Source organism: Manacus candei, unplaced genomic scaffold, assembly GCF_025592945.1.
Source record: "Manacus candei isolate 608988 ecotype Guabito, Panama unplaced genomic scaffold, ASM2559294v1 h1tg000013l, whole genome shotgun sequence".
Classification (NCBI taxonomy): domain Eukaryota; kingdom Metazoa; phylum Chordata; class Aves; order Passeriformes; family Pipridae; genus Manacus; species Manacus candei.
Window position 1 is genome coordinate 2,112,457 of NW_026138061.1, and position 17,492 is coordinate 2,129,948.

The 17,492-nt window shown below is 34.3% G+C and overlaps 1 protein-coding gene across 2 annotated transcripts in view; it reads right to left on the bottom strand.

Annotated features, from left to right (window-relative positions):
- Window positions 1–17,492, bottom strand: part of TAF2 (TATA-box binding protein associated factor 2) — a 67,171-nt gene that overhangs the window by 30,338 nt on the left and 19,341 nt on the right. For both annotated transcript variants that reach the window (XM_051778459.1, XM_051778460.1), the window contains exons 7-16: window positions 17,189–17,373; window positions 16,498–16,611; window positions 15,197–15,296; window positions 13,489–13,574; window positions 8,707–8,842; window positions 7,593–7,747; window positions 5,302–5,416; window positions 5,092–5,201; window positions 4,308–4,373; window positions 2,161–2,413 (exon numbers count right to left, since the gene is read on the bottom strand). In XM_051778459.1, coding sequence (XP_051634419.1) covers window positions 2,161–2,413; window positions 4,308–4,373; window positions 5,092–5,201; window positions 5,302–5,416; window positions 7,593–7,747; window positions 8,707–8,842; window positions 13,489–13,574; window positions 15,197–15,296; window positions 16,498–16,611; window positions 17,189–17,373 — 1,320 coding nt within the window. The remainder of the gene's footprint in view (window positions 1–2,160; window positions 2,414–4,307; window positions 4,374–5,091; window positions 5,202–5,301; window positions 5,417–7,592; window positions 7,748–8,706; window positions 8,843–13,488; window positions 13,575–15,196; window positions 15,297–16,497; window positions 16,612–17,188; window positions 17,374–17,492) is intronic.

A 17,492-nucleotide genomic window follows, 5' to 3' on the forward strand; every position in this document is an offset into this window, starting at 1 on the left:
TAACTTATTTTAAGTATTTCATTTTGCAAAAACTGCAGATGAACAATTGTATTTTCAAGTTAAATCAATAATACATAAATAATCATCTTTTCAGTATTTTTTGGTTTTATCATGTGTTCTGACTCATTTGAATTTCTCTTTACTGACAGAATCCAATTTTTCTACTTATTCTACTGATCCATTACACACTGAATTAAATATATCTGCACATTCTCTGAACAATAATGCAAGTAGCCTGCCTTCCTGTCTTGCATTATTTCTACTTGAAAAGGCAGCAGGTACACTCCATTTCTGCATCATTCAATTCAGTACAGCCCAAAAAAGTGCACTAAGATGTAACTGTCATGCACAGCTATGAATCTCCTCAATGTTTGGGAGGGAAAAGTTTGTGATGGTAGTGTTCCTTTTTAAAACTTTATTGCATATCCCCAGTACTGAAATGGATTCAAACTGGAAAATCAGCCTGCATACTCCTAGGAATTAATATTGTGACATTATTTTCTCCTTTCTCTGTATGTGTTATGTTTGTTGTGAAGAACTCTGCACAGTGTGTGTGTGTGTGTGTGTGTGTGCGCGCACGTACACACATCTCTTAATTTCTTTATGGATGAGGATTTAATGTGTCTCCTGGATACTCTATGGCTGAGAGACTGAAGTGCTGCTTTAATATGATATACATTGAGAAAGTGTAGTAAATTCAGTTTGATAATTGTATTGTCACAAATCATTTCTCTGTATCAACAGGAATAGACTAAGAACATTTGACAACAGTAACTGCAATCCAGTTAGAAACTGCAAATCAACAAAAAAGAACCCTCCCACCAAATAAACATGAGGGACTTGGGTTTTTTCAATAAAGAATACAAATCTTGAATATTTAAAAGCCGAGAAAATAAACACAGTTAATGACAACAGGAAGCTATTCCTGCTAACGCCCTGATGTTGGAATCAGTAACAGAATCTATTACACTTTTCCTCCTAGGTAACTTACATAAACATATGTACAACTCTGTTCTGCCATGTTCCTTCACCTTGATTCAGTGTCACAGCCATACTTTCTGCTTGCCTTATAATCCTCTTTTCTGTAAGTCAATCACCTTATGCATAGACCTAAGATTTTCCATACAACTGAACAAAACCAGTAATGATTATCTGCAGCCCAATTGCCTAAGAATTCAAAGTAAAGACAGAAAAAACTATTGCATTTAAATGTTTTAACAACTGGGGTTTTTTAATATTTATCTGTGGGATATACACTCTTAGATATTCCAAGAGAATTTATTACAAAAAGCACATATTTTAAGTCAGATACTGGCAGCACCAATACCAGCACAAAGACTGGCAGTTTTACATCAGCGCTTCATAATATTAAAATACTTTGTCAAAAACACTTCTTGGATTTTGATTTTTAAAATATGGCCTAAGAATTTATTTCTATACAGGTACTGAATTATTCCCAACAGGTATACAGCAGAAAGATGCCAATAATCTGAACTCTACAAATTGTCAATATATATGTCTTCACATCCATAAAAGTATGTCACCAACATGCCTTTTCAGAAACTCTTGTTCTTCTGTTTTTCCATCCAGTTGTTTTATGGAGCTTTCTAATTTTCATTCTTAATGTTAATTTTGTGTCTAACAAAAAAAGATCTTCCCTTTTCAAGGCAATTATTCAGCTTTTAATATTTAATTCTAGCCCAATTTGATGCTTGTTTGGTGACTCTATTCAATTTGAAATGGTATAGAGCAGCAATGTGAATTCATATTAGCAAAGATGAATTTCAGCACTTCAGAGTTCTCAACAAATTGGCCAAGGAACTTCCCTGTAAAATAATAAAAATATACTTTGGTTCTGAAAAAAAATTAAACAAAAGTCTTTTATTTCTGCCACTTAATGAAATCTGGAAAAATCCCTTGTGGTTTTCATGTCTGACATCTCAATTTTGACAATTATGAAAGCCTTATGTAGTCTCCATTTACAGACTAAAATAATACAGCTTTCCTTTCAAATCGGTCATGTTAAAAATACTTGGCGAATACATTTAAGAGGCTAAATATCAAGCCATTTTAAGAACTGTGATGGGTTTTGACCCGTTTTCAAACATTTACAAAATCTAGTGGATTTCTTCCCTTACTCCCACACCCAGACAACCTCACCTTTGCAAGGCAGAAGCAGGCCATCATTCTCACCCGGTAGAAACACTGTTCCTGTTCTAGGATATCAGTCAGTGCAAGACGTGATGCTGGAGTAGGGAACTTTTCCAGTGCCAGAATGGCTTCTTCTTGTGCAACCACATCTCTCTCATATCGAAGCTGATACTGCCACATGAAATCAGACTGTTCAAATTCTACCTTCCTCAGTACTGACATATCGGGGTCTATTCTTATCCAGAGCAAAGGGGAATCAGCACTAAGACAGACATGAAAAATATTAATAGCTTACAAAATTTCAAGACTGTACAAATTTCAAAGATGTTCTAACTTGCTATGAGTTATTTGTAAAGTATTTAGATGCAAAGAACCATAAAAAAATCTAGGTTAGAGGGGACTTTTGAAAGTCTCCTAGTCCAATCGCCTGCTTCTAGGATGGCAATTCTACAGCCTCCCAGGGCAATCTGTCCAAACCTGTAATACATCAAAGTGAACACAGTGTTTTAGTATTTTTAACCTACAGATCTGTGTTTATGGTAAACTACTGTATAATCTCAGTTTATTTAATTCTACTTTCTCAGATGCTGTGAGAGGCACCTTATCACCTTCTAAAGGTTAAGACTACCAAAAAAAAACAAGAAAGGAAATCTGATGGTAAATATCCAATTTTTTTTTATCAATAGATGTGAAAGTGCTTTACAACCACACACATGCTATGATGTTGAAAGCTGACAAGGGTAACCATGCAAATGATGATAAAAGTGAAAGTATCAATAGATGGGATTAAGGTTATCCTACAGATAAAATGACACAGCTGTATTCCATCTGGAAAAGCATTTTATGCTTTAGTATTCACACAGTACCATAATTGCAGAAGGAATTTCTGGAAGCAACAAGCACAAACAATGCAATAAATTCTCTTATTTGTTTTTCCACATAAAAGTTACAACAGCAAAATACTGACACAGAATTAGGAGAGAGTTTGGAATGATGAAAAGAGCATCATTACAAATATGAGGTGTATGTCTTTATACATCTTAGAATATCTAGAATTACCATCAAGATAGTAGCCAGAGAAGAAAAGACAGTGATAAAGTGTATACTTGGGATTTAGAAGAATAAGAAAGAATGTATATGATATTTTTGGAGCAGAGGAGTCTAAACTGGACAACAGAATGACTGCATCACAGATTAGAAGGTTATCAGGTAAAGTGTAAGTCATATATCAGTTCAAAGGTCATTCTAAGATCATTAAAGTCTCAGCTCACTGTAACACAACAGTGATCTGAACATAACTGATAAAAAATCCTCACAAATATTCATGTTTATTATTCTTCAATACCATATGTCAACTGTCATATAGAAATGATAGTAATAACTTGCTCAATGTATATATACCTTATAAAATTTTTTCTCATCACATGAGATGAGGTTAAACTTATGAGAATCTCCAACACTTTTAAAGTGCCAAGCAATCTTCCCTTCTTCAAAGAGACACCACTGGTTTTCAAGAGCAGATTATTTACTTCCCTTGTTACAGAAAACAAGGTACCAAAACCTTCCTGATTTTTGCAGGCACTACTGGCTCCAACTCAAGGAGGGTAAGGTGGGTATTTACATTGAGTAACAATTTGCTTCCAAAGAGCTTAACAGTTCGAACTGAAACTAATGCCAGTGTGAATTTCAGCATGAAGCACTTCATCATTATTTTTAATCTGAAAGGATTCTTTTGTAATTAACCACAGATTTCAGAACCTTGTCTGTCTTAGGGCAGTTAAATGGTCCTCATCAACAAAAAATGGTCTTACTTTGTTTCGAGCAAATTTTTGTTTACATTTTAGCTGTAGAGTCAGCTGAAAGGTATCACTGGAAATGTGTAAGAATTAAGTAATTTATTGTATCACCTTACCATGCCCAAGATTTATTATAAAAACAGATTATAGTGGTTAACCAACAATTTTAACACTTTGCCAGCATTTCCTCAGCTACAGAAGAAAAGTCTCAAAGAAGAAAAAGAAATGTGGTATAGTCTTGAAATCTGCCAGTCATATAATGAAGTACAAGATTATTATCCAGTTCTTCAAAATAGCATGCTTTAGACAAGGAGAACATGGCTCAGACTCACAGTGAGAAATTACAACAAGCCAACTTACTCCATAGCAGAAAGGTCCATGTCCACCTCTTCTCCATTCATCAGTGGAATCTTTTTCTTCTTATTTCTATTAAATATAGAAAACAGAAAAAAAAAAAAAAGTATTACTTACCAGACTGGCAAATATAAGTTTATAAATGGAGCATAAGCCAGCAAAAGTACTCTGTGTATTTCACCACACCAAAAAATGGTGCTCTCTCCAGCAAAAAGTATTCACAAATTTGAGCTGTGCATCCATTTCTATAATTTTTACTCCCATCATTTTTACAATTACACACAAAGGTAGAACTTTGAGAAGCAGAATTCAAAGTAACTATGAAAGTGCATTAGAAAACTGAGAGAATCTATTTGGGAAGTATGTTCCTTTTCCTGCCCATTAGTTTTACTGAACAGCACTGGCACTCTTAACAGAAAACTATGCAAGTGCTTCTTTCATGGATCTTCCCTTGAGGCACTCCTCTGGCCTACATTTGTCTTCCCCCTAATTTGTGATTCCCAATTGAATAATTTCATTATTTAGTTTTCATTCAACTCATTCTATATAAATAATCTCTTCATAAAACTTTTACAAAATTACTTAAGAACTGCATATAAAATGTAAGATTTCTTGCTGTCCTTAAACAGTAAGACATTTTATTTTCTCCACTTACAGGTAAACCTTGTTTAGTAAGATTAAGAAAATATAAACATAAAATTCAAAAAAAGTATATATTTAGGATCAAATGCACTGTATGTTTGCGTATACCCATACTAAAAATACTTGCAGTTTGTATTTTAGTTCTTACCTTCTGCTTTTAGAGTGGCAAGGTATATCATGTTTAAGACTGTTTTCTTCAATCTGCAATGTATGGTTGAATGAGCCATCAAGTTCTTGCACTGTCACTTTGAGTGGACCCTTCAAGTTCACAAGATTTTGTTATTAACATTAAAATTATGCTTGTTAATGTATATATCAAACTTGTACGTGTAGGTAAAATATGGAAAATGGACCTTACCACGTATTTCTGAGTCCCAGGAGATGTATAGTCTTGTTTTATTTCCAATTCCAATACATTCCGTTTTCTATTAAATGCAAAGCTACCATAAAATTTTACCACTCCACTCTGATCCCTAATAAGCAGTATCGGAATTCTAGTGCACAATGCAGTAGTTATAAACAAACATAATTCTCAATTCTTTACACTTGGTTTATGCTTTTTTATTCATAGAATTTCCTATCCCAATAAAATCAGGAAATGAAAACACGTTCATCATGAATTTTTCAAGATTTTTGAGGTTTTGGTGCTTCTTTGTTTTTTTTTTTTTCTTTAAACAGTTCTTTAATGTCCAGTATTGTCTCTTATGGAGAAAAACTGAAGTACCATGAAAACTACCAGTAAGAAAAAATTAATTATGAAAAACTGTACTGGACTCTACCACATCCAATGTCCTCGACATGCTATCAGAGAAAGTAATCGAGTAAGATTTCAGTAATTTCAATATGGTTTGTTTTACTATATATTTTAGTTAAATGAAACCAAAGGGAAAATGTAGACATCAGTTTCTGTTTTCCACCCATACTACATTTAACTCAATTATTTTATTCCAATTTTTCACACTGGATCATGTGAGCATTCACATGTGTATGTGTACATGAGTTCACATATACATGAGAGTATACAACATGAATGATGAAAAGTAACAATCTTACTCTGCATGTTTTCCCCAGGAAATAATTTATGAGGCCAACTCTTCCTGTGAATAATTTCATCATTCGTTGTCTGATGACAGCCATTACTGTACTTCATTTATAGTAAAACTAAAACAACTAAACAGAAGTGTTTCAGTCCAATGAGCATTTTCACAAGTCTCTGACAATATAAGACAAAAGAAAGGAAGGAAAATCTGTTCTTTCATATCCTGACACTTAGGGGAGGAGCTTCCAGATTCAAAGATGCTTCTTGTTGTACACAGGTTATTAACTTTTCTCCCAAAATCTGGCCATTTGCCCAGATACATCCAACTGGTTTTGTTCACAGAGGCTGCCTTCATAAAGCTCCGAGACTTTGACATCAGGTAGAGTTTAAGGCATTTTTAGTGGTTTCTTCAGCATAAAGTTTAAACTCAGCATCAACACAGCCCTTGTTAAGAGCATAAGACAGCTCTAGTTAATAAGACCTCCTCCCAGACAACATAAAGACCTGCTGTGGTCTTACAGAGTGGACAATCTATTGTCACAGGTGTAACAGTGTTTCAAGCACAGTAGGGAGGTTGTAATCATAGGATTAAATGCAAGGTACAGTTAACAGGATAAGACTTGGGGCCAAAGTCCATAGAAGCTGAAAAATCCCCAAATCTGAGAGTTACAATTCTTCCTTGCTTACAGAACAGATGTAGTTAAGATTCATCCTGCTCAGACAGTAATGCTGACATTTAGGTATAGCTGCAGTGGGAATATATGTATTTTATTTTCCTCAAATATGGAAATAAGAATATTGTGTATTTATACTTCATGAATACTTCTGATGCAAATAAAGTGCTAACTTCCCATATTACTCTATAAATATTAATTACACAGTGCTTTTTAGTTAGATATTGAGATGCATGAACATTAAGTCAGCTCAGATAAATAATGTATAAATATAAATACCTACTGTTGTTGTCTGTTAGAACAGTAAGGTATGTTTTTGCTGCAGTCACGTATGATTCCAGCCTGTAGTCACAATAAATAAAACTAACAATTAAACCTGTTAAATGGAGCAAATTCAAATTTTCTCTCATATCAATCCATAATAAGACACCCTATTTCTTGCCTAATATCACTGAAATTTGAAGAGTCAACACACAGAGGTTTATTTTACCTGAAACTGTAATATTAACACCAGCTACCAAGCTATTAAAGTGCATTGTAAACTATCAGTCTGTGCTTTAGGTTACTTATTTCATGGGGATTTACTGGAAATCACATATTAAAATGCACCAGACTATAGCATTTTCCATGTCAGACTTCAGCATATTTCTATGGGCAGTGTCCTCTGGAATCCCTTTAGTATAATTTGGCCTTAAATTCCCACAGAGTTCTTGTGCTTCTTTCAAAGTAAAACTTAAAATAATGAAATCCCTTCTAGTAAAGAACATGCAAAAAAGCCAGCATAGACTATGAAAAGGCTGTGAAGTCACATATACATCTAATTCACACAATAATGTACTTGTTTCATACCTTTCTCCACATTCCTTTAATAGTGCCAATTAAAAAAACAAATTCATTCCCCATATTAACAATCCAGACCAAGAATAAAAAGGATACACCCACTGCTTTATTAAAGGTTGGATGTCTTTGCCTGAGACATTTGAGATAGATTTCAAAAACCCAGATGTGGAAACCAACATCTGACTCCACATGTGTGACTGGAACTTCTGAGATGAAGCAGTGCTGGCCAGACTCAACAATTTGTTGAAAACCTAAAATGATAAAATGTTACTAGTTTCCCTAAATACTTCAATACATAAAATAAGCTTTTATGTTTAGTTGCAGCTGAATTGCAACTAAAGGCCAACATAACAGAAATTGTGATTTGCAGTCTCAAATATAACTTTCTCAAAGTTACATTTATATATGCACACATAAAATCCATTAAAATCCACAAACTTTCAAAAATCATCTACAGTAAAACAGATCATTATCTCCTTTTGCAGAAATAAAACATTCATCAGGTTCTCTGCTGCATTTTCAACCTGATAACTACTTAAAACAGCTCTAGCACAACAACATACATGTTTTCCTTAAAAAAAACCCCAAACCAACAAAAAAACCGAACCCCCTCCTCAAAACCTGAAATTGATATGAAAATATCATTCAGCTCCTGACTGGGTGTTTGTTTGTAGCACTCTATCTTTTGTAAGGCACCTCACAAAAGATATTTAGCAAAGAAGAGAAACTACAGTTCTGCAGAAGTTCAGTATTTCAGAATAAAACTACAATCTTCTATTCAACTGCTTCTTCTAATCTAAACATCTATGTTCCATCTAGCACTGACAGTTTTATACAGTGGAGAGAGCAGAAGTTGGATTCTCATTACTTTTATTATTTATAATTTCATGAGAGTAGCTCACAGCAACATCAGTTAGGGCTCTCAGTTTTAACAACCAATTACAACAACCCAAACCAATGAAATACCCTAAGATTAAAGAGAATATGCAATATATAAAAAGTATTATAAGATATGCATAAGAATAATAGCTAACCTTATCCTAGCACAAATGACCTACACTTCATGTTTGTTCAGTCCTCCTAAAACTGAAACTACAAATGGAATCCTATGACAACCTGTTTTGTTCTTCTCTAAACTCCATTTAATGATTAGAAATGCAATTAAAGACAGAAAGTTTTCTACATTACGCATAATCATTTAAATACCTACCTGTAACATGAACTCCATGCTAATTCTGTTCTCAATCAGTCTCATAACAAGATGTGCTTTACACTGGAACATAGTGTAATACTCCCAGGACAGTGTATGAGGGTGTTTGATAGAAAAATGTAAATGTGACGCAGGGCTGAAAAAAAAAAAAACACAGCTCTCTATTTGCCATTTTATTGAATGAAACTTAAAATGTACCTAGCACAAAGCTTAGAGTTGTACCAACAATTACTTAAGATCTCTTGTGCAGCTTTAGTTATAAATAATGGTATGCTTACAATGACCACTCATTTGTACAGAGAGGTGACAAGGGTGTTATGTATCTGGAATCCAGCAAGTACTGGATGGAGACTAATGGCACACAATACCTGCTGTAAAGACACTGGTAGCACTAACAGACTGAGCAAGGAATCTGGGACTTTTTTGGAAATTACTAATGAATCAATGTTCTTCCTGCTCCACTTCCCTTTTAAGAGTGACTTATACTGTATATAGTAAATATTTTTGATTTAAATAAATAACTGCTGCAACTAAAGAAAAGTAGGAGTTTTACAATTCACAGCAGACTGTCATGTGATGAGCCAAAGCAATTGCTTTCTCCTTATTTTAGTTAGCAACTTTATCTTTCAGTACTTTGGCAAACTTGATATCTTCTAAATCAGATAATATGCCAAGAAAGACTAGGCAGAGCATCACATTACAGCTACCACACTGTTTCCATAATTTGAACTATCTGTGGTGTTCCTTCACATATTCCCTTTATGACTATAAGCAAAACATTTTAAATAGTTTAAGTTCATTCCATATCAGAAGACAAACAAATGGTGAACCCCCCGAAACGTTAAGAAACAGAACCAATTTCTCAATAGTCTTAGTGGCCATACAGCAATAAAGCACCAAAAGACTTTAATTTTGATGGAAATTAATTTTCTCCACTAAGTTTTACATTTCAGAACACAAGTATTCTGACTTGTGGTCCAGTTTCAAAGTAAAAAAGTAGCTGTAATACAGAATGCTTGAGAAAAATAAGACTTTTTTTGCCTCCTTTCAAGTAGGCTACTTCTCTTGAGAAGTACAAATAATTAAAAGTCTGACTTAATTTTATTGATGAACCAAGTCTGTGGCAACTCTATGTTGTTGTGCTATGTTTTTTCTTTTTTTTTTTTTTCACAGAACATTTGAGTTTTCCATGAATGAATAACAAACATCAGAAGAAACTGTACCCACACCATGTCAGGTCAACTTCTTAAGAAGTGGAAATCCAGACTTATTTTATGCTGGTTGGTGGTTAATTAGAAATTGGCCATTGCAACATTGAGATGCCAGCAACCTAAAATTTCTGGGCTCAAAACTGGATTCTTCCCCTGTGATTCTCACTTACAGATAACCTAACTAAACCATTTCCAGATGAACCAGACACCAGAATTGTCCAAAGACTTTAGAAGGCACAGCAATACAGAATGAAATGATTTACAGATTGTAAGGATCAAAGGTAAGTGCTATAAGCCGGATCTTTCATGCCAGCTACCTCAGGAAGAGACTGCTTTCCCAAACTTTCAAAGACCTATTAAACAAACCATTTTAACTTCAACCAATCTTTCCATGCAGTTGAAAGATGTATTGCAGCAAGTATTCTAGCAGGACAGGACCAGCACTTAGCTCCTTATCTGCAGCCCTTAAGATTTCAGGAGATGACAAAAACCAAGGCAGCTGTAGAGCCTTAATAATTTTTCCATCTTTCTATTTACTGGGAGACTCCCTTTACTTTGCTTATGAATATCTGTTGAAACATCTTAAGAAGATACAAAAAGAAAAGTATTTCTAAATCTAAGCAAGTACTAAGCCCTACTCTAAGCCCTTCTTAGGTACAGTAATTATATGAAAAAGAAGTACATAGGTTTACTCCTTGCTGTTTCTGGTTGATAAGCAAGTTCTCCTTATCACAATTCTCCTGTTATTTTGGATAATTCTCTATTCTGAGGTAGGGAAGGTTTAGCAACAATCAAAGAATTGAAATTCAAGGAGGAAACTGAGGTTGTGGTTCAGACATTATATAATAATTTGGTCTCAGTATAAAAACTATTTATCCAGCTTCAAATTATACAGTTGATTGACTCTGGTAAAATTCTCTTCTTGCAAATTACAACCAAGCCAGGACCCACATTCTTGGCCCTCTTAAAGTTACTAAGTGTTGATTGATTTTGGTACTGGTTACACTATTTAACTGCAAAACAAACTCTGCATTTGACAGTTATATTCTGTAGTTCATTCAATATTAGCATATTTCTTCAGATAATATTTTTCTTCAACCATTATACTTCTAAAACTTTTATTAAATTGGCAGCAAATGAGAAAATTAGCAATATGGACCTAGAACCCTTGTCAAAGTGGAAACTGAACCAACACTTCCATGGAAATTTATAATGATCATGCTCTTAAACACAGTCCTGGCATTCAATATAGACCTGCTAGTAAGCTTCTTCCATATGAAATATATCTTTATAAATTTCTTCAACTTTTTAATTTTTATAGTAGGGTGATACCAGTAGAATCAAAATTGAATAGAACCAAAGTCTGAGAGAGGAGAACACAAAATGAAAACATAGCACACAAAGCTTTGTTCTGAAGCTTTCATCCATATAGCAGTTAACCTGCAGTTTCCTTTCTTTCACTTGCTCAAAGTCTGGGATTTTGTCTTTTAGAACAAGGGTTCTGGAGAGCAGTGTCTGTGTTACACCAGACATAAACAGGAAGAACCTGTAAGACCTGTGTTTTGCATAGAAATTAATTCACGTGTCTGAAAGAAGGTGGGTTTTTTTTCTCCTCGATGATTTATTACCATATTCTGCTTCTAATTTAGTTGAAAAAGATTATTAATTAATGCAAATTTTCTTCATATTATTATTAGTTAGAACTGCTGTACCGGAAATATGTTTGGCAGAAAACTGCATCATAACAACAAGAACAAAGAAATGCATAGAATATGCTGGGGAAAAAATGTTGTAGACATCATTATGAAAATACTTCCCCTAAATACAAATCATCTAATAGAGTCAGGAACATATATTTAATTTACATACAAGGGAACTTTGCAATCTACAAGAAACAGCAAGTTGTAATTTATATGTAAGTGATGTTGTGGTTATTACTAACAAGCTGAAATACAGTGAAGTAGTAAAATAACTGTAGAAACACAGTGTTCAATAATATATCACATAGAGGAAGCACATTTATGAGTATCAGGACAAGATTTTGTCAATTATTTGTGATCAATTCTAGAATAAATATGATGAAATTAATAAAATTAACAGTTACGAAGTGACTTTGATTTTAGTGAATTTCCCTTTTTTAAGCATGTGTCCCTTATCTCTAGTTTCATTTGATCCGATTACCATGAATTTAGTTTCTCTGTATAGGTGAATATGCTGCTGAATTGTAATGCTGCCAATTAAAAAGCCTGCCAAGACCTCATTTCCCAAATTTTCTTTAAAAAAAGACACCATAAGCAACAGCATGCCATAAAATGACTGTTGCTAACTGTAATATGCTTTTCAGAGGTACATGTAACAAAAGCACGCAGGTCCTTGGTCTGCATAAAAGAAAGAACAGGGCAGTAAACTAAATCAAAATCCATCATGAGCAGACAAACAAAACCGAGTAACAGCTTGGCATGCACATACAAGCTGCATCTGTCATTGTCAACAGCCAGAGAACATGGTCATTGCTGAGGGTTCACCTGGCTGTGAAACAAGCCAACATGTCCTATTTCTGACTTCAGAAAACACTTTCTTCATGTCTCAAAAAAAAACAACAAACCACCATTCAAATTTTAAATGGGTGATTTTCATAATTCATTCAGTTCTAAATCCAGAGTTTTAATTCTAAATTAACAAAATCTGGATTTACACACAATCAAATGCAAGAGAACCACTGTTAGATACTTTTTGCTTGTATATTCGCAAAACAGGGGCTTCTGCTGCAGTAAAGACAAGAAAGTCACATATTCTCTCACTCCACCTGCACAGGCTCAACCTCACAGTTTTGCATATGCTGCTTGTGAGTTTACAAAGAGCAACTCCTTGTGAGGCTGCGTCATAACTACATCAATTTATGTAACAAAAGTAAAATCCAGCAAAAGCTTGTCACTGAAACACAGATAAACTTTACTGATCTGACATCTAGCAATATTTTTCTACCTCCAGTGGTTCAAATTACTCAGTGGGTAGTAGTATTACAATACAGGTAAGGGGAATAATTTTAAACTAAAAATACCAAAGCTACAGTTATTGAGAAAATACAAATCCACTGGAAACCAATAGTTCTTTACAGTACACTTATCTAATACTTTTCCCCCAAAATATATTAAGAAATCTCAGCATAAAATTAAAGGGTGATATCTGAGAGTGGTTAAGAAAACAGAGTAAAGAAAGAAAAAGCTGAGGATAGTGTAAAAAGCCTGAAAACTACTAACCACTCCAGAAATAGCTCAGGTCAAAATTTTGGCATCATATGCTTCTCTTATCCTCTTACTAAAAAGCAGTTTCGTAACAGCATTAAAAACATTCATTATACTTAATTCCCTTTGAGATTTAAAGTGAAAGACAAATAAAACCACACTTATTACAATATTCTCAAGATGTACTTTATGAGACTGGTAATACATGCCTTGGGCAGCTCAAGATCTTCAGCCTTTGGCCTTGTGCTAGACAACACACCCAAGGCATATATTAATGGCCCCATAAAAACATACCCTTCAATGACTCTCAGCTTAAATAAACATACTTGTCTTTCTCTTTTCCTCCTCCGAATATTGGATGCAGTAAAACTCCACCAGTCTTCAGTTCGTATGCCACTATTTGATCTAACTCCTAAGAAGAACAACATACATAAGCAAGCATATTTCAAGAGCAATTATTTAAAGAAGACAAGAAAGCTTTTAATATCATTGTTCAAGCCACACCTCCTAATTAACCATATTTACAGAGACAGAGAATATTTTAAAATTGGGGATGTTCCTTGCATGACAAACAAAAATAAAACAGTAGAAATTAGCAGTTAATACTTGTTTTGGGTCTGGACAGTGGGTCAACCCACAATAATACTGAACTACATTACAGCTAAAGAGTATTATTATTCAACAAATAAGTTGTCTCTGACCAAAAGAAATAAGGGTAATCAGCATTTCCTTGCAGTAGAAAGCAACTACACACACACACACATACATACATACATGTACGTATGTATATAATATACATAAATAAAATTAAATAAATATTTAAAATATGAATATATATATATACATCTGGCCCAAGCTCTGCACAGGAACATGAATCTGAATTTGTGTGATACTGTGCCCATGTTAACAAGCACACTTTAAGGCCAGATGTTTGCATGGGCTCACTGTCACTCAACAATCACCATGAACCAAATCAGTGTAAACTGATGTCTGTCTGCAACCCAATGTTAGTTAAAGAATTTTCAAATGTTGATATGTATTGATATTTATTGATTCATATAAACTTACACACTTTCATACACTAGTAACACATTCAAAGAAGGAAGGGCAGAACCGGAGGCTGTGACAGTAGCACCTCTCACTTCTATATGGACGCCCTTAGCAACCCATGGGGAACAACCCAGCAGTGAACTCTGCAACAGATCTTCACCCAGTTCTGCTGTTCTCTGTGGCACCCACGCCTTTAGCACAGACAGCACACAAATGGTGAGCTGAGTGAACATCAGGCAGATAACGATATGGTATTGGGTCCCCGTGTTAGTAAGGGGTTTTAACGGAGCCCATGGGGTTAGGAATTTAATTTCATGGAATAGGGAGAGCGAGAGAATGTAAGGAGAGGAAGAAGATACACATCTTCCTGTGAACAAATGTTACTGGCAAAGAATGAGGAGTCACTGCTGCTATCACTAGAAAGTATCTGTCTCAGAGTATTACATTTAAAAATGTAAGCTATAGACAGAAATTTCCAGGAAAAGAAATCCCTTCGACGGGGATTTTTTACTGTTTCATTATTTCATTTAGCACTTCAATGACATTAAAAGATACCTGATCCTCTATTGATCCAAGCTAATACTGGAGCCTTTCGGAGCTATATGGATGGCCATCACAGTATAATGAATCCACCAAATACATATCCATGTGAATCCTATATTCTATGTATTCAAAAAGTAACACCTTTTTTGACCTTTATTTTTTGGTGCAAAAGTCCAAACAAAAAGAGGAAAACTAATTGCACAGAGAGACAATGAAAACTATTATTCATTATTCATATGGCAGTCAGAAAAATGCATTTTGGTTCCTATGTTTGGTGTTTTTCCTTGCAGAAAGTGGTAAAAATATTTTAGCTCTAAGTTTTGTCACTACTAAACATGTCTTTAGATTGCAATGCAAAGCTATTTTATATTCCGGTTTTATACTGTATCTTTGACACAAAATATCTAAAAGGTATAGAAAATGCTACTATTATGATGTTACCTGTTTAATCCAGTGGCGATACTCATTAACACCAAAGGTTTTTTTCATCCAAAGGCCATAAATGTAACCAGAGATTCCCTTTAGCACCCATTCATCTGACCTATAATAATAAAGAACCATGAATTATATCACTTTAGAAGACATTTTGTAGGGAATGGTATTTTTGACCAGTTCAAAAATAGCCACAAATTTCAACAGGTTATATAACTTCTCTAAGTCAATAGGAGTCTGATGAGCTGTGAACCAATTTATGGATCTTGGCACCTGGATGGGACCAATGAAACTGAAAAGTCAGTGAAAACTGAACTTCTACCACAGAAATCCAGATTAAAATATAAACCCAAACTACTTTAGCCGAAATAATAACAATAAATGGGTGGAAATGGACACTAAAGCTAAAGCAACTGCCAATCTATATGATCTTAAGTTCTTGATAAAAATCTCAATGCAGAAGATTTGGACAGCAAGCCAACAAAATATCTATCTCACAATTTGGTGAACACCTATTTAAACACATCTTCTGTGAGTTATGTTCTAAGAGAGAAAAATAGGGACAAAAACTATAACGGAACAGAAACTAGAATCATAAACAGAAGAATGACACAAAGGGTACAATGAAGTGAATAAGGAAGAGCAAAAGAAATTATTATAGAATGAACACCAATTAAAGAACATGTTGATTTCCTTTTTTTAAAATAAGGATACTCTGGGACATATACTTTTGTAATGAAAAAAAAGTAATGGGCTAATTGTCCCCAGTATATAAAGTGTACGCAAAAGGATTTAAAATAAATATTCATCATAACTGCAAGAGCCAGCTGGGGAGATTTTCTGAGCGATGAAGTTACAGTCACCTTAGCAGGAATTTTCCTGTTTGACACTAATTTCTGCATTGCCCTCCCTGAACAACTTCTTAATTTATTAGTTCTGTGCTCTATAAGTACTTCCTATGCAGGCTACACTTCTTCATCCAGAATATCTGACAGAAATTTACTGATGATGTAGAAGAGTCTCCCCTCTAAAATTTCCAGGTGCCAAAGCACACTACAATATTCAGGAAGACATATTCAATCTCTACAGGCTTTGGAACTTTTATCTCTCACATTCTCCTTTCAAACAACAACAAAAAATACTAATGGATTTTCATTTATTGAGCTGGTTTTATTATTTTTTCTTTTTTCTTCCTTTCTTCTACAATTGGTGTTTCGCTTATTTAGCTGATAAAACGCGATATGCAAATTAAAATTTTAGCTTTCTAGATTCTTCCCATTTTCTAGAGAATACTATGGTAAAATACTTACCAGGACATTCTGGATATGAAACATCCAAAGAACTGCTGGGCCAGGGCCTGTGCTAAGCACCTCCTTGTCAGTGGAGTTTCATCTATAATCATTGCACTGTGCAAGAGATTTGTGCTGGACCCCCATAAAAAGAAAATAACACAACATGAGCACCAGCTCCAAAGAAACACAAGAGACCTTGCTTTAAAAGCCAAAATAAATAAAATAATTCATTCACTGTTTTTCCACTGAGACAATAAAACCTTTTTTTTAAATAATCTTATAAATCAGGCAGATCTCCTGCTATACAGAAGATCAGTATACTTATATACAACTCTTTGTGTACAGGCTAAGTATTGTAACTGGTGAAACTCTCTTGGATTCCTGATACCCTATTCCAGTTGAAGAAAAGTAAAACACAATCAAACTTCTGCAACTTAATTTGAGATTAAATTGCACTTCATGCATGGCATTTCTAATTCAGAAGGAAAATCACTGACAGTTTTTTCTTAAAGTAAATACAAATCCATCATCTTTATAACAGATAAAAATGGCAATGGTGTTAAAAGTGTATAATGCCAACAAAAATGAGCCTTTTCAAACTAGAGAGTCCAAAACTCAGGTTACAAAAATAACTAGATTTACAGATATTTCTCAACAGTGTTAGATCTAGAGCTTCTAGGTCTGTGGTGTAATTTTCTCAAATACTAACCTGAAAATACTCATGGATGCATAAGCAGCTACTTCAACATAAGCTTCATCTATGAAAACAGTCTTGAAACAGGAGTATGGATAGCGGCAGGTAAGAATCTCCTCATAAAATTCAAACACCTCATGAAGGTATGACGTGGTATGTTTGAGCAACGGGAGAAGTTGTGGTAAGCAAAAGTGAGTCACCTACAAAACACAGGAAAATTTGTTAGAAGGCCTACAAATATATTCAAATACATAAAGATCAAGCATATTACATAACTGCGAGAAAACCCAACTCCAACTAAATTCAGACAGAAACAGAA